The sequence below is a fragment of the Thunnus thynnus genome, chromosome 16 (assembly GCF_963924715.1).
Source record: "Thunnus thynnus chromosome 16, fThuThy2.1, whole genome shotgun sequence".
Taxonomy (NCBI): domain Eukaryota; kingdom Metazoa; phylum Chordata; class Actinopteri; order Scombriformes; family Scombridae; genus Thunnus; species Thunnus thynnus.
The window spans coordinates 26,968,221-26,983,968 of NC_089532.1; the positions used below are offsets into that span (position 1 = coordinate 26,968,221).

The 15,748-nt window shown below is 40.4% G+C and overlaps 2 protein-coding genes across 4 annotated transcripts in view; one reads left to right on the forward strand and one right to left on the reverse strand.

Annotated features, from left to right (window-relative positions):
- Positions 1-158: 158 nt before the first annotated feature.
- Positions 159-8,250, reverse strand: LOC137200374 (cyclin-K-like). 2 transcript variants are annotated; one of them, XM_067615128.1, is made up of 10 exons: positions 7,688-8,250; positions 6,445-6,526; positions 5,935-6,066; positions 4,467-4,572; positions 3,890-3,947; positions 3,478-3,647; positions 3,190-3,362; positions 3,032-3,062; positions 2,783-2,860; positions 159-1,773 (listed from the first exon to the last, which is right to left on the reverse strand). In XM_067615128.1, exons 2-10 carry the CDS (start codon positions 6,475-6,477, stop codon positions 1,364-1,366), a joined length of 1,191 nt encoding a protein of 396 aa, XP_067471229.1. In that variant the 5' UTR covers positions 6,478-6,526; positions 7,688-8,250; the 3' UTR covers positions 159-1,363. The 2 variants fall into 2 exon arrangements, with proteins under 2 accessions (XP_067471229.1, XP_067471230.1); XM_067615129.1 differs by lacking the exon at positions 7,688-8,250 and adding an exon at positions 6,693-7,681 and having other exon boundaries at positions 6,445-6,613.
- Positions 8,251-8,447: 197 nt separating this feature from the next.
- The window catches only part of setd3 (SET domain containing 3, actin histidine methyltransferase), a 32,954-nt gene continuing 25,653 nt past the window's right edge, over positions 8,448-15,748 (forward strand). Inside the window, exons 1-2 of one of the 2 annotated variants that reach the window (XM_067615126.1) lie at positions 8,448-8,552; positions 14,481-14,605. In XM_067615126.1, the coding sequence (XP_067471227.1) occupies positions 14,503-14,605 (103 nt within the window). In that variant the 5' untranslated portion in view covers positions 8,448-8,552; positions 14,481-14,502. Of the gene's footprint in view, positions 8,553-8,788; positions 8,945-14,480; positions 14,606-15,748 lie in introns of those variants that run through there. The other variant, XM_067615127.1, reaches the window with a different exon arrangement.

The window sequence follows — 15,748 nt, forward strand, 5'->3', positions numbered from 1 at the left end:
GTCAAAGAAGGCCACATGTGTACTTGTGCACTTAAGAAGGACTGTGTTTGAAAAATGAAAAACTACAAACTATTTTGGTAAAATAAAAAATGTATACATTTGTCATTAGGATGAAAATAAACCCACAAATAGGATCATATATTGGTGGGAGTCTGATCCTTGGTATATTTATTGTCACAATAACCAATAAATTATCAGCTGTTATGAGCACAGGACAGACCTTCAACTAACCTTAGTCATTTCTAAGACTTGAACACAATGTGCTACAAGTGTGAGTGTGAATACTAGTTAGCAAACAAGTAGAGCAGTTGAAATATATAGCTAAAACTAATTGATAAATGGTTACAACATCCAGATCCAACCACTCCAAGTAACAGTAGTATATATGCAAACTTGCTGCCACTTTTATATAATTAATAGTGTTAAATAACATCTAGTTTAAAGATGAATTCAAGAACTCATCCAATAGGGCTGTGGGGGTATGTCAGTCAAGTGATCTTAAGAGACCATTGTAATAGAATTATATAATCTCATACTATTACATAAGTATATTACTACAATTACAGGACAATAATAGATGGGAAATTATTATCAGTTATTCTTAGTGGTTTATTACACTCTTACAGTAAAAAAGTAAACATCCAGAGCATTTTAAAAGGGTGTGCTTATGTATTCACATTATATGAAAATAAAGTAATTAAAAAAAATAAAAAATAAACTAGTTCAATTAAAGCTGACGAAGGAAACATTTCTGTATGAAATGAAACAGTTGTTGAATGATCTAAAACCCAAAGTATTTTCAAGGGAAAGAAACATAATGGACTGAACAATTTAAAATCGGTGAAAAATGCCTTTTACAGTGCTGTGTTCTCATTAATAGGCTTAAAAACAAATGAAACTCAAATTGCTGTTACACACCAAAAATATCTTACTCATAACAATATTCAAACTGAAAAATCTGACACAAAAAGTAAAGTACTTGGCTCTCACATGACAACAACAAAATACTGTCCCAATCAGTATTTAAATAGGACATGAGGCAATTGTGATTATCAAAGCACAATACTGTCTACTTCAAAATATGTCACGATGTCTTGTGCAAAAAAGCAGAGAGCTAAAGGAAGACATTCATTTTACAATCCTCTCATGTCTCTGTTAACGCTGTTTAGTCAAGTAAAACCTGCATGAACTTTTCGTAATTGTGTATAAGTACACATTTTCAGCACTGGAACAACCACAAAACCAGCAATGGAAGTGTTCTCCTTTAGTCAAAGTTGACCACTGTAGTAATTTTATATCAATCCCAATAATTTTAAAAGATTTTGTTTGAACGTTTCTGAACCTTTCTGTGTTTTCATGGAACTCATCTCATCCACGTTCCCCGACTGATCCCGCTAACAGGGGGCATCCCGGGTGGCAGTGGAGGCGGTAGCTGATTGTGTCCTGCGGTTGTTGGTGGGGGGTACCCACTCGCTAAACCGGATGCCATCCCCATGACTGAGGGCGGCGGAGGTGCAAGCAGGTAGCTATAGGCAGAGAGTGGGGGAGTGTGGTAGGCCGTGGTGCCTGGGGGGTAGGGGTGGTAACCCAGTGGTGGGGCACAGGCCTGGGGTACAGTGGTGTAACAGGAGCCCTCTGTCTTCATCATGGACTGGAGCTTCTGGTAGCCTTCGCTGGACACCAGGGAGCTAGAGGTGGGAAGGTCTATTGGGGGAGGAGGTGGAGGAGGTGGGCAGTGGGGTAAAGGTGGGGGGTTAGGTTTAGAAGGGAGATCTGGGGTGGGTGGATTGGAGGAAGGGGGTTTATGATTGGTTGGAGAGAGGAGAGATGCAGTGATGCATGTTGATTACAAGATAGCTGTTAGTTTACATCTTAAAATGAGTGAAACATTTTAAAAGATTTAAAATGCAATGTTGGGGTGTTTATCACCACACGCCACACACCACATACAAAGGCCTTACTAATATGAGGAGATCAGTACTTGGCCTGAGAATGAAGGCCATTAGTGTGGGGGCTTTGGGTTGACTTAGCAGGACTGGTCAGGCATGTGAAATGCCATTTCTGTTATTAGCAGACTTAGATGAACATGGCTGGAAGTCATATCTTATCTGAGCACTAATGTCTACTGGACATGGCTCTATTGCATTCCAGCTCCCTCTGGAGACAATCCACTGTCATTCTAACCAGTGTGTCAGTGGACATGTGAGCGTCATGATCATGGCTTATGCTTGGCTTTTTTCTCCACTCTGCTTTCTTTAAGGGGCAGATCTTATTTCTACCGGACCATCTTGCGCCTCTGAAGTGTGAAATTCACTTTACTCACTCAAAGTTTGTTACTACATTGATCCTCACTGAGCTGCAAAAATGTCTTTTTTAATATGATTAAATTACGCAAAAAATGATAAGTGTGAGTGCTTCTGACTGGAGATCTGAACATCGGCAAAGCTGGCGTGAACAGAACATGACACAGCTGCATCCAGTGGACATATCTTTTCTAACAAACATTTCTAAGAGCCTCTAAAAATGAACCTAATACTGAAAGGCTGCATGTATTCAAGACAATATGAAGCCTTGGATAAAGTAATTTGAGACATTTAATTTTCCAGTACTAGCAAACTCACTGCTGGTACTTCCTGTACATGCCTTAACATATGTTGTGGTGTAGTAGCATCATGTCAAACTGCCCGATTTCACTAAACAACCAAACTGGCAGTAAAATCAAAAACCATGTGAGTATGACTGATCACGTGTTTAATAGGAGTTAAGAGCGGGAGACACTGACCTGGATTCATAGAGACCAGAGGAGGAGGAGGGGGTGGAGGAGGAGGAGGAGGTGGTGGAGGTTCTAGATTTGGTAGCTCTAGAAAACAAAAACACAATAAAAGACATTAAGATTAAGAAAAATGAAAAAAAAAAAACAATGCAATTACAGTATGGATTGATGAGCTTTAACTGAATTGTGAGTCCTTCACTGTTTTGTATCTGATAGCTAGCTATCAGATACAAAACATAGTGAAGAATTTATACTTACTAGTGGCCTTGCTGTCATCTTTGGGAGACGGCTAAAAAACAATGAAAAGAAAAAAAAAATATCAATCAGAGTCAGAAAAAGTACCATTTAACGGATAAAATGAGATAAAACACACATGCTAAAACAGGTTGAGATGTGTTCACCACGAGTCTGCTCACCTGGGCTGGTCTGGGTGGTCTGGGGCTGGTCTGAGGGGAGGCTTTCTTGGTCAGTGGTGGGACTGAGGGAGACAGGATGGAAGGCGGTGGGGGGTTTTCCCCAGTCCCAAGCCCTCCATCAGGAATCTGCTGCTTGGCCTGAGAATACAAGTCCAAGATCTGATGGCAGATATCTTTGAGATGGAGGAGAGCCAGAGAAAAAAGGAAAAGGAAATAGAATCAAGAGGCAAGATCAGAAAATCTTATATAACATATATATTATAAATAGAGTGACAGTATTCCCACTACCTTCCAGCACCTCCACGGGCACATCATGGACAAACTGCTCCCACCAGCGACGGGACGACTGTTTGGACGTCCACTCCTGAATGTCGAATTTAGAGAGACGACCAGCCAAATACATGACAGCCACTGCTACGATCTGCGGCTCCCACTGCAGTACCACCATGGTGCAAAGGCTGGGGAAGGCAGCAGAGGACAGTATTATTATTATTATTATTCCCTTGTACACATCTGTTAGTCTGCTAACATCTGGTATATAATACATTCCACAGAGTTGCAGTAGAAGGCAAATTTAAAATGAATATGAAAACAGGAAAGAGTAAATGTACTGAATAATGACATAAACTTTTAGTATTGTATTGAACCTTAAAATTCCGGTTTCAGCCAACCCTCTGTGTATACTGTTCTCTGAGCTCACCTGTCATTCACAAAGGTCCAGGCCATCTGAACCAGCTTCTGCACCTTGTTCTTGTCACCTAAAAAAAAAAAAAACACCATTTATTTCTCTATCAGCTACACATTCTACATTGCTATTTAACCACACATCCTGATAGACAAATTTGAAATCACCCTCTACTCAAAAACATGCTGCTTGTTTTTTCTGCTGAAGGGAGAGCGTTTCTCTGTGCTCGTCTCAGTTTCAGATGTGGACCTACCAGCAGGATTTTTGTGACATCACAAATTTGGTGCCAATCATAGTCCAGTATGCTACTTATGGACGTTTCAGGGAAGTAGGAAACATCTTAGATAAAGATAAAACTAACATTTTTTGCATATTCATATATTCTAGATTTTTCCATGAAGATGAAGACGTAGATGTCATTTTAATAATTTTTAACAAGGTAATTGAAGTTTTTTAGGAAAAAAACATAGACACAGATTCTTAATATTTTAAGCAAACTAAAGAATCCTTACCATCAAATGACACAGTCTTGAGCATGCGTAATATTGATTTTGCCCAAGTGGCCCAGAAATGAACAAAGAGACAGATGTACCTTTAAGCTGCTTTGCATAGCGCAGCAGGAACTGGTAGGGGTGCTCCACCTGCAGGTCAAACTTTATGGTCTGCAGCAGGATGCGCTCCAACACCATCACCTCCTCCTGTTGGGGAAAGCAATGTTCCTTGAGCAAATTGTGACAGACTTCATAAGAAAAGACTCTCCAGCTTTCCACAGATATATACAGTTACAGTCTGCTGGTTGTCTGTCAAAATTCTGAAGTTACAAGAAGAGGCTGTCTGTAGTGTGACTACATGAAATGCACATTTTTAGTAAATGCAGGATATAAAACTCATCTACAACATCCTCTGACATTTGTGGATTGATGAGCACATCCTATCACATGCAAAAGGCAAATCAGCTTAGGGAGCAAATACAAAACATGTTTTTCACTTTCATTATGGCTAATGAAGCTTTCTGTAAATAAATAATATGTAGTTGATGCTGATACAGCACAAATGATGAATTATTAAGACATATTTATTAGACAGTTTGGAGTACAAAGTGTCAGAAAACATGGGGAAAGAGAGGGGAATTTTATATATATATATGTATACACACACACACACACACACACACATCAAAGCTTACTGGCTGGAATTGAAGTGGCGACATTGTGGCTACATGTTAAGCATCCTAGCTCATCAGAATACATCATCACAAACTATAAGCAAATAAATTGTGCTGCACAGGCTTTATAGACAACCTTAAAAAACAACAACTTTTCTTTCAAAAGGAAGTCTTCCATAACTTGTTAATGAGCACCAAATAAGCCTGTTTTTTAGCCCTAACCCTACATTGGTTACAACCCTTCTCTTCCTCATATTATTATATACCTTACTAGTCGATGTGCCCTTGAATGATGAAATCATCACCATCTTCCCTGTCGTTCTACTTTGTGTATGAAGTTTCTTTATTTTAACTGTGACAGAATGTCCTGTGCCTGACAGGAGTCTTATGGAGGATTGTTTGCTTCTTGACAAAGTGACAACATCAGCATACCTATTCATGTTATTTCCATTCAGAAAACTAAGACAAACTATAACTGCTATGTTTGAGGATAGTCTCGATTCTAATAATTTAAGCAAAAACAATACTTGAGTTGTTTTGAGTTGTCATTTCTGCTTAATATTTTTGGTTTTCACATAGAACATGTCTTACAAAGTTAAATGTCCTAATCTAAGTTTTCCCAGCACCACAGACACTGACATTAAGACACTCAGTCTTAAAGACACTCATTAAGACAGCTGTATTAGCCTATTTTGAAAGACGTTGTAAAAAATTAAGAAGGTTTGTAGATTTTCACTTAGAAAAACACTGAGCTGTTATAGAGAAAATGCCCACAAAAGACAAAACTAAACACATTTTTGAGTCTCTGTCTACCAGTTTCAATTTCCCAGCATTCCAGCATTTTCAGCAAGACATTACTGGTCATGTCTTGATAAAAGGATTTCTTGTTACAAACCTTGGGATCATCTCCAAACTGTGCAAACTGGATGTCGTTGAGCAGGCTGCGGGCTGTCTTGATGATGTCTTTGCATTTCTTCGGTGTTTCCTCCACTTTGCCTGCTAGGAAAAGGCAGCATCCTCCTGTCACCTACAGATACATGCACCAGGTTAGGAAGAAAAGGTACTATTTCAAAATGTACAGTTAATTCCATTTTCACAGCCTATTTGTGAAATTTATAGATGATGCTAAGGAAGAGTTAATAGTATGAAAGAGATTACTTTAGAGTGTGTTACAGTTCTGTATTTCCTCTTCCGGTAATTTACAGAAAACATTAAAGGCTTGAGGTTAAATGTATGCTTAATGGTACAAATGTGCTCTGGTTGCTTTGTGGAATATCACAGTGTTGCCATACATCCCGGCTCTGTTGATTTTTCACAGTGTATAGATCAAGTTTCATCATAAACCCAACAAATGGTGGCACACAAATCTCCAGGCTTGACATGGATGAAAGAACTGTTTACTTACATATCTAGGGAACTGCTTGAAGGAGTGGAACATGTAGAAGCGGTGGAAATAAACAATTCCAGTTGCCAGTGTTTCATAGTGCCTGCAGCCACAGAGATTAAGAAGTCTGACAGCAGAGTTTTTAACAATAGTGTACAGTGGTCACTTCTCTAATTAGTCTCAGGATGGGCTGCTTGCCTGACAGAGCCTACAACTTCACCACACTTTGTCATTATCTTGAGAGGCAGCTGGAATTGCGAGATCACAACATCACAAGAATATGCAAGAATCCTTTTCCAAACCGTTTCCAAGGACGACTTCTCAGATGGTTCTGTGTAACAAAACCATCTGGCACGTCAGGTTAACTTGGTCTTGCTAGAATTTTAGTTTGTCAAGCCAGAAGACAGGTTCACAGTTTTTCAAGTATGTCTTAAAACAGCACTCAGGTGTCCATATGAACAGTGAAAGAGGTTTTCTTCGCTGTAATAATTCCTCCTGTTCATACTGGATATTAAAAGATCCCCTTCAAATGTGTTTTCAGTGTAAGTGATGGAGGCCAAAATCCACAGTGTGTCAACACAATCATTTTGTGCAAAAATGTATTTAAAAGTTGATGTGAAGCTTATATGAGGCTTCAGCAGTCTGTGTTAGTCATATCAAGTGGATATCTGACACATTTACAGTCTTTTTAGCATCAAATTCCCTCTTTGTGTTTCATCAGACAGTGTTTCCCTGTTGAGCTGTGGTGGAAGAATAGTAACAAAAAGAGGAACTTTGGCACTAAAAAGACTGTAACGTTGAAAGATATCTACTTGATTTGACTCATTTGGACACTGAAGCTTCATATTAGCTTCAGATAAACTTTTAAATACATTTTTGCACAGAAGGACGACTGTGGATTTTGGTCCCCATCACTTCCGTTGTAAGTGCATTATGAAGGGATATGCTATGATTGGTAGCTGCAGTTTAACTAACATACACACATCTAATCTAATTGCTTTCACACACAGTAAAGGAAGATGTTCGCAATACATTGGCAATTTATACATTACTTTACCGTTTTGAACGGTCTAAGTGCACAACGTAGCCTTTAGTCTGCAGCATAACACCAGACTGTCAAATGAACCATCCGAAGAAATGTGTTTCAAACACCAGCTCATCTGTTACACAGTGTAATAACGTAAGCTGTGTGTACCAGGTGATTCAATCACCAGTATCTGTCATATAGGTAACAATGATAGTATATTTTTCAACAAAAGGATACAGCCCAAGCCGTGTGCCCACATCAAAGATGAACCGAGCCCCTTCTCTCCGGTACCGGGCCTCAGTGGCCGGGTCCAGTCCCTCTGACTGCGACGGGGTGTGGGCCAGGTCCTTTTTGTCCCAATACCAGCATGGTTTGATGTGGTCCAGGGCGGCCGGGTCCCTCCTGTCCCAGAATAAGCAGGGTCTGATGTGGTCCAGGGTGGCCAAGTCCTTTTGGTCCTGCTAGCAGCAGAACTTCTTGAGCCTGGAGTTTCTCTTTTCCGGATGTAGTGTGTTGAAGAAAACAGCATTTAAGCTGCTAGCTGCTATTAACGTTACACCTAGTTACTGTACTGAAATGCAAGTGACAAAACCAATTACTCCAAACCGAGACAAAATGTGTTGAAACTAACTCCCGTTGCCTTTAGACAGTAATTGCAGCAATAGATAAATGTGAAGTGTATAAGAGAGGCATTCCCACTGATGTAGAAACAGTTAAATATATTAGATGTGCTATAGTAGCAGCTGTGTACTCCATCCAAACAAAGACCACCGGACTACACTGGAGCCTTATTTGTGATTGACAATGTTTGAACCAATGATTGTAGCGCAAACATTACCATATATGGTCGTTTTAATCTTTCTAAAAGTATGCGTCCAGTTGCAACACGCGGTGGGACGGAACTTGTTAAATTTACATAAATCAGCAGTTTTCAACCAATCGCTGTTACGTTCTGTTGCCCTATAACCAATCGGAATGCCAGGAATCGGTGTTGTTTTTGTGGGCGTATATTCATGGCTACTCCAATCAAATGCGAGAGTCAGTCAAGTTAGGTTTCAGTGCAGGCAGGAACAGAGGAACTGCTGCTGTCACTTAAAAAAAGGTAATGACTGAATCGCAGAAAAATGTTTATGGTTTTGGTTTTGTAAAGTTGTGACTTAGTGTTCAGTGCTGTCTCTATGTAAATGCGTGTGTGTGGTTTAGAGGCAGTTGTGTTTTAGCAGGCGAGGCTAACCAATCCAGCAGATTAGCTCCTTCTAAAAACTCAGGCTGATCCTTTATGACTTGACAGCTTAGCAGCTAACAGCTAGCCTGGTAAGGTTTAGTTCGTGCAGCCAGTAGAGATGGATGAGCTCTGCAGCCTGCTCCAGTTACGCCTCTGCTCGGATGGGCGTGATGCCTCTATGCTAGTAAACTAGCTACTGGCCTAGTGGGAAAGCTGCAAATAACCTGAGGGGCGAACTAGTAACCTAGTAGGCTGTCGGCTTGTAAATGGTGGGAAGATAAAAAGTCTTGCTAATACCTCACCTAACAAATATCTAAATATTAACACCAGCTTGCTATAGTGAATATATGGAAAGTAAACACTGTTTAAACGGATTCATTTTAATATACAGTTTGATGACATGCAGTTACATGTAATACTTACTACAAAGGAGCTGAATTTTACACTAAACAAACCAGTCAAGACAAACCACACTGACATGCTAACTGAATCATTAGCCTAAACAACACTAGGTGAAGCTTTATTCTATTGCATTGCTATTTTATGTATGGTCACCTGGTTCATTATAGTGAATACCGTCCAGGTAAGCTTTGCTATGAACACAAAAGTTTTGTCTGCATGGTCATATACATTTTTAAGCAATATTGCTTCCAAAAATGCCTTAAAGGATGGGTTCACAATTTTTCAAGTCTGTCTTAAAACAACATTCAGGAGCCTAAATGAACATTTCTTGCTGTAATTATTCCTCCTTTTCATACTGACCATTAGAAGATCCCTTCATGATGCACTTACAATGTAAGTGATGGGGGACAAAATCCACAGTCCTCCTTTTGTGTAAAAATATATTTAAAAGTTTATCTGAAGCTAATATGAGGCATCAGCGTCCAAATGAGTCAAATCAAGTAGATATCTTTCAACATTACAGTCTTTTTAGTGCCAAAGTCCCTTTTTTTGTTATTATTCTTCCACTGCAGCTCAACAGGGAAACACTGTTGGAGGAAACACAAAGAGGGAATTTGATGCTAAAAAGGCTGTAAATGTGTCAGATATCCACTTGATATGACTAACTCAGACTGCTGAAGCCTCAGATAAGCTTCAGATAAACTTTTAAATGCATTTTTGCACAAAATGACTGTGGACACACTGTGGATTTTGGCCTCAATCACTTACATTGAAAACACATTTGAAGGGGATCTTTTAACAGCCAGTATGAACAGGAGGAATGAAAACAGCGAGGAAAACCTCTTTCACTGTTCATATGAACACCTGACTGCTGTTGAAAAATTGTGAGCCTATCCTTTAAACAGTAACACTTTGTACATAATGTGACTGATTTTACAGGTTTCAAAAAACTAAATGTTTCATTGGCTCTGAGACCTATCTGTGGTTGTCTGCTAAACCACATGTTCGACATTGATTTCCTGAGAGTTCACTTACACAGCCCTCTGTTTGCTATTTTGAAAGAGAGAGAACAACTAGTGCACAAAGAGAGGGATAAGGCTGGTGTGTGTTAATTTAGATTTGTCTTATAGTCAACAAATTCAATGAAAATACCAACATAAACAACTTCCTGACTTCCTACCCTGTCTGACACCCAAGCTCACTGCTTCCTACTGAAGACATAACAGGTTACAAATTCAGTTTCTTTTCAAAGGGGGCTCATTAATGTCCACCTGGACATTGTAGTTTTATTACACTATTTTCAACTACAAATTATAACAAATTAATATGCATCTGATTTGGCTGACAGTAAAAGTATATGATTTTGACAGCGTTGACCTACGATTTATGGCCCTCTGTGGTTTTCAATAAAAGTAGTTCCTGTTTTGGGGTTATGAATTCATGTACATTTGGTGAACAGTGGCTGTCTGAAGCTCTGCTCTTCTTGTAGGTTACTGGCTTTGGAGCACAGTGACAACTGCTACTGAATGTCACTGAGCAGCTGTCTAGTGTGTGAATGCTTGTGAGAGAGTGAGACAGAGAAACATTAGGTCTGTCTGCTGCTAGTGCGAAAAGTGGATGGACTTTCTGTTAGACAGAAAAAGACCCCAACTGCCAAAAATGGCCTCAGTCACTTCCTTTGCTTTGGTAAACTGTCTGGATTGTGAAATGGTGTGTGTGTGCGCATTTGTTTGTGTGACAGAGAGAGAGAGAGAGAGAGAGGGAGTGGGAGAGGGAGAACAAGTGGGGTGAGCAGCTGCACAGGGAAGAGGAATTCATATTAGTCGTGCTAAGGCCTGTAGGGAATTGAATTGGTCCGTATAAACTGGACATTGACACCTGGTATATTTAGAGGTGTCATTTTGCTGGTGTAAAAGCTGTTGGCCTAACACTGTAACTAACCCTACTTAATGAAATATCAGTGTGTCACTGAAGTGTTGGGATGTGTGTTATCAGAGGGACTAGTGCTGGATCGGTATACCACTTTTAATTTCCTGTACGATATTAATTATTCAAGTACCACTATACCGGCGCATAGCCTGAAACAATTGCTGTAACTCTTCAATAGGCAGTAAAACATATAATATTGTTCACAGTGAAGAGATGGTTTTAAAAAATCCGACATAGACCAAAAGACTATATATTGCAAAGTTTGTCGAGCCACTGTTGTTGCTGGTGGTGGTAACAGTAGCAACTTACTCCATCACCTCAGCAGAAAAACATGTGTTGGAACACCGACAGTGTCATCAGATTTGAGGCAGCCAAGCAGTTGCGCCAGTGAAACAGTGAAGCCAAAGGGTCAGACATCACTTGAAGAGGCATTTGCTCAGGGCACTGCATATGATAGGAAAAGTAAGCAATGGAGCGACATTATAAACGCAATAACAATCCACCTATGTGAGGACATGGTCGAGAAAGACGGGTTCAGAGCAATGATTAAAACACTGGATTCGATGTATGTCTTACTGGGGTGAAAACATTTCAGCCAGACTGCTATCCCAACATTTTACCAATGACACCAAAGCAAGCTGGAAGCAGAGCTACGTACGTCGCCCACTTTTCTACTACAACAGACCCGTGGTCAAGTCACACAATGGCGCCATACCTCAGCATAACGGTGCACTTCATCAGTGATGACTGGGAGTTGCGCAACCACTGGACCACGCTGGAGAAATAATTGCACAAGGCTTGAGAGGGGTGCTTGATTTCTGGGGACTGGGAGGGGAGAGGCAGGGGCTTGACCAACATTGTGAAGTCAATCCAGCTTGTTTTTACAGGGAGAAGTATAAAAGATGCCCGCATAGAATGTGCAGTTAGTGTGTGCAAAAAAATTGTTTGTGCCTTTTCGTACTCCTGGAAAAGGAAGAGGGACCCGGCCATTGCGCAGGATGAACTGGGCCTGGCAAAGCACCAGCTCACAACAGATGCCTACTAGGTGGGGATCGCAACAAAAGATGATCCAAAGACTGATTGAGTAGGAGAGAGTCGTGAGTCGGGTGCTGAAAAGAAAACAGGGCACTTGGTGCCCAGCTGGCGGGACATGGATGTGCTGGAAGCAGAAAACAAGGTGTTGAGCCCTCTTCAGGAGTTGACAGATGCCTGTCTGGTGAACGCTATGTTAGCATCTCATACCTCAAGCCAGTACTCCATCTCTTCAATTACACCATTCTTGCTGAGGGAGAAAATGACACTCAACTGACCAAGGACATGAAGACAACCATTCTAACCTACTTGAATGAAAAGTACACAGATACTGGCACAGATAACCTGCTAGACATGGCATCTCTTCTTGATCCCTGCTTCAAAACTACCTACATCAAGCATGAAAAGGTGGATAACATCAAAGCTAGAGCAGTAGAAGAGATCAAATCACTGCTGACAGAGCAACAGGCAGACACCACTGGCACCTCATCAGTTCTCCCAAGGCCTGTAGCAGCAGCAGCACTAGGTGAACCTGAGGTAAAAAGAAAAAAGACTGGCCAGCTTTTTCAAAAAGCATGGCAGCAGCAGCACAGCTGAAAGCAGAGCAACTCTCTCAGATGAGGAGACTATTAAAGTGGAGCTGAGAGGCTACCTGCAGACCGTGGAAATCACCAGTGACACAAACCCTTTGGAGTGGTGGAAATGCCACCAAGCAAAATATCTCTTGTGTAGCAAAGCTAGCCAGGAAGTATCTGTGCATTCCTGCCACCAGGGCCCCATCTGAGAGAGCTTTCAGCACCGGTGGGTACATTGTCACCTGCCGCAGGTCCGCACTGAAACCAGATGCTGTGGACAAGCTGGTTTTCCTGGCACAAAATTTGTAATGTCTCGACGAGCTTCAGTTACCAAAGCCTGTAATTGTAAGGGTGATCTGTGCAGGTGATGTTCATTATGTTTCCTGCATACTACCAAGATGTTGGCATTAAAGGATATTATTACTGTGAGTTGAAATGTGGATTGTATATTTTTTCAGTGGAAAACAAGAGCATTATAGCCCTTTGAATACTTGAATACTGTACCTTGAAGGATAATATCAATGTAAATTAAAATTTGGAACGTTTTGTTTGTTAAACGGAGAACCAAGGGAATTGTGACAGGGCAACAGCCATTTTAATACTTGAATACCTTGGCTTGAAGGATAACATAATGTAAATTAAAGGGACAGTTGAGATTTTTTGAAGTGGGGTTGTATGAGGCAGTTTTCCATAGTCAGTGTATTACCTGCAGTATATTTGGGTGAGCATGCTTCCAGTTTGGAGAAGCAGACAGGAGTAATGGCATGGAAGCTTAACACCCAAATACTGTGGATGGAGCCACCTAAAAAAAGATAAAAAACACAACATTGTTCCTGTTACTCTGGATAATTCACAGACCTCACTGTGAGCAGTTTTAGCAGGGACTATTTCTTCTGTAGAAAGTAGTTCCAATGAAAACAGTTAACAGTGTAGTCAGTTGATTATTGGGAGCAACAAGTTTTATTATATTTTATACAAGTTTCTGTGTATGTAGTTTTTGATACTGTGAGCACCACATGTGAAATTTCATTCACTGTATTTGGGTAACACCAAAGGTCACAGACACAGAAATCTCAAACATGTAGACAAAAAGAAAACAAAACTATCTGGTTACAACATACCAATAGAAGGAAATGATAAAGCAGTATTATTTATATATTACCTTTTCACAAAATGTTTGTGTTGCATTCCTGTTATAATGTAGCATAGCATGATACATTATCCTACCATAAATGACAACTTTTAACTTCACCAATCTTAACTCAGGGTCCAGCTCTTTCCAGAGTTGTCAACTGCAACCCACAAGCTGAGCCAGCTATTATGTAATATTTTAGTCCCACTATAATAGTGTATTATTCACTAATCTAATCTATGTCACTTGTGAGTGTAGAGGTTCATTCTTGGCCACACAGCTCTTCACCAGTACTCCATGCTTTGCTCACCAAAGTATAAATAAGGCTGATGTATAACTCAGTAAACCTTCTTCTTGGAAGAAGCCTCAGAGGAATGGTACACTGATTCCACAGACTCTTTCTTAGAAATACTTAGAACAATGAAAAGGTGACGTGTGGCTCTGGGCACTTATTAGAGCCAGCCTACCTGTCTGCTTTGTCTTTGTGGTTTGGGGCAGAGTGGATCAGAGATTACCAAGGACATTAGAGAAACTTCATTGATTTATTTTTTCTTTTACAAATGTCCAGAACTTCTTTGATCAATTTTAGAAAGTTTTACAAATGAAGTTGAAATTCTCATCTCTGTTTGATTTGAATGAAATTTGAGTTTCACACTGTAAGCGTGATTTATTGGTGATATCTCAAAGTAAGTCCTGGTATGAAAGGTTAACAGTAATAATGATGTGTCTCCTCAGCACCAGTTGTCCATCCAGCACCATGGGAAAGAAGAGTCGAGTGAAGACTCAGAAGTCGGGCTCAGGAGCCAGCGCTGTGGTTTCCCCAAAGGAGATGATGAACCTCATCTCTGAACTGCTGCAGAGTATGTTTATCTTCAACTTACACGCTCAGTTCACCTTCACACTGCAGGTTCTGTGGCCAGCAACTGATAATGTTATATGTGCTTCACAAAGTCTATCATTTACTGTACTGAAAACATTCAGTTCAAAAGTCCATTAATGTGTGTAGTTAGTGGTGCTTTGTTATTTCATTCTAATATTATGACCCACCACTTATTTATAGCATGGCAGTTTATTGTTTTAGCAGCTGTTTTGAAGTCGCTGTAATCTTCGACCTAATGTCACACCTGCTTGACCAGTCATGATGGACAGCGATGCTGGCAACCACTGAAAGTACCTGGAACTCCGTTTAGTATCATTATCTTAGCAGAACCACAATTCAGTTCCAGGAACTGGTCTTCAAAGCAGGTGAACACAAGCAGAACCAGTGACAGTGAATACACCTGGCTGCACCCTAAACATTGATGATTCAAATCATCTGTCAAGAAGCCCTCGAGTCAAATCTCATTTTGTCAGTCAAATTACAGAATTAAAAAAAATTACAAATTATTATTATTTTTTAGTCCTGTAATTGCACACAGAGCAAGACAGGATAACAGCAGGTGATAAACTTCTACAAACCTTGAATCTTGTCTCATAATTACTTAACTACAAGTGTGATTGAGATGGAGGGCGGTGCAACTTGTTTGTGTTTGCTGCTCTGATGCGGTCTGTTCTGGTGCTGAATGTTAGCAAAGTCAGCTTAACTACTATGAACCAGACGCTGGTAAAATCTCCCCTAGTGTCGTCATGTGTGATCGACTCTTCAGCTGACATAGCTGTCAGCAGCCACGCAGGAGAGGCTCTCTGTTGTGAGCTAGGATTTTAGAACTCAACTATGACCCTTGCACACTAAGCTGCTGCACACTGTCATCCGGCTCAGCTGGAAAAGGACTCTAGTGAGCATGCTCTATGGGCCCAAAAATGCAGAAGTGAGCCAGAAACGTGAAGATTTTTTTCAGCTTATGAACCCCTGAGCAACTTTCAGAGGAATGGATGGGGTGCCATCTTGTAATGCGGTATCCCCTCAGTACATCCACGGTTTTAAGTAGTTGGAGGAGAACAGTACAAGGAAATCCCTCTTCCACAAGTGTAGTAATGCTGATAACAGTTGACACAAAGTAGGA

What these genes read in the sequence shown, in the direction of transcription:
- LOC137200374 (XM_067615128.1), bottom strand. Translation starts at nt 6,477, where the DNA reads ATGTTCCACTCCTTCAAGCAGTTCCCTAGATAT. An exon ending in CTATGCAAAGCAGCTTAAAG is followed by an intron (nt 3,948 to 4,466) that starts GTACATCTGTCT and finishes TTTTTTTTTTAG; the next exon opens with GTGACAAGAACAAGGTGCAG. An exon ending in TGGACCTTTGTGAATGACAG is followed by an intron (nt 3,648 to 3,889) that starts GTGAGCTCAGAG and finishes TGCCTTCCCCAG; the next exon opens with CCTTTGCACCATGGTGGTAC.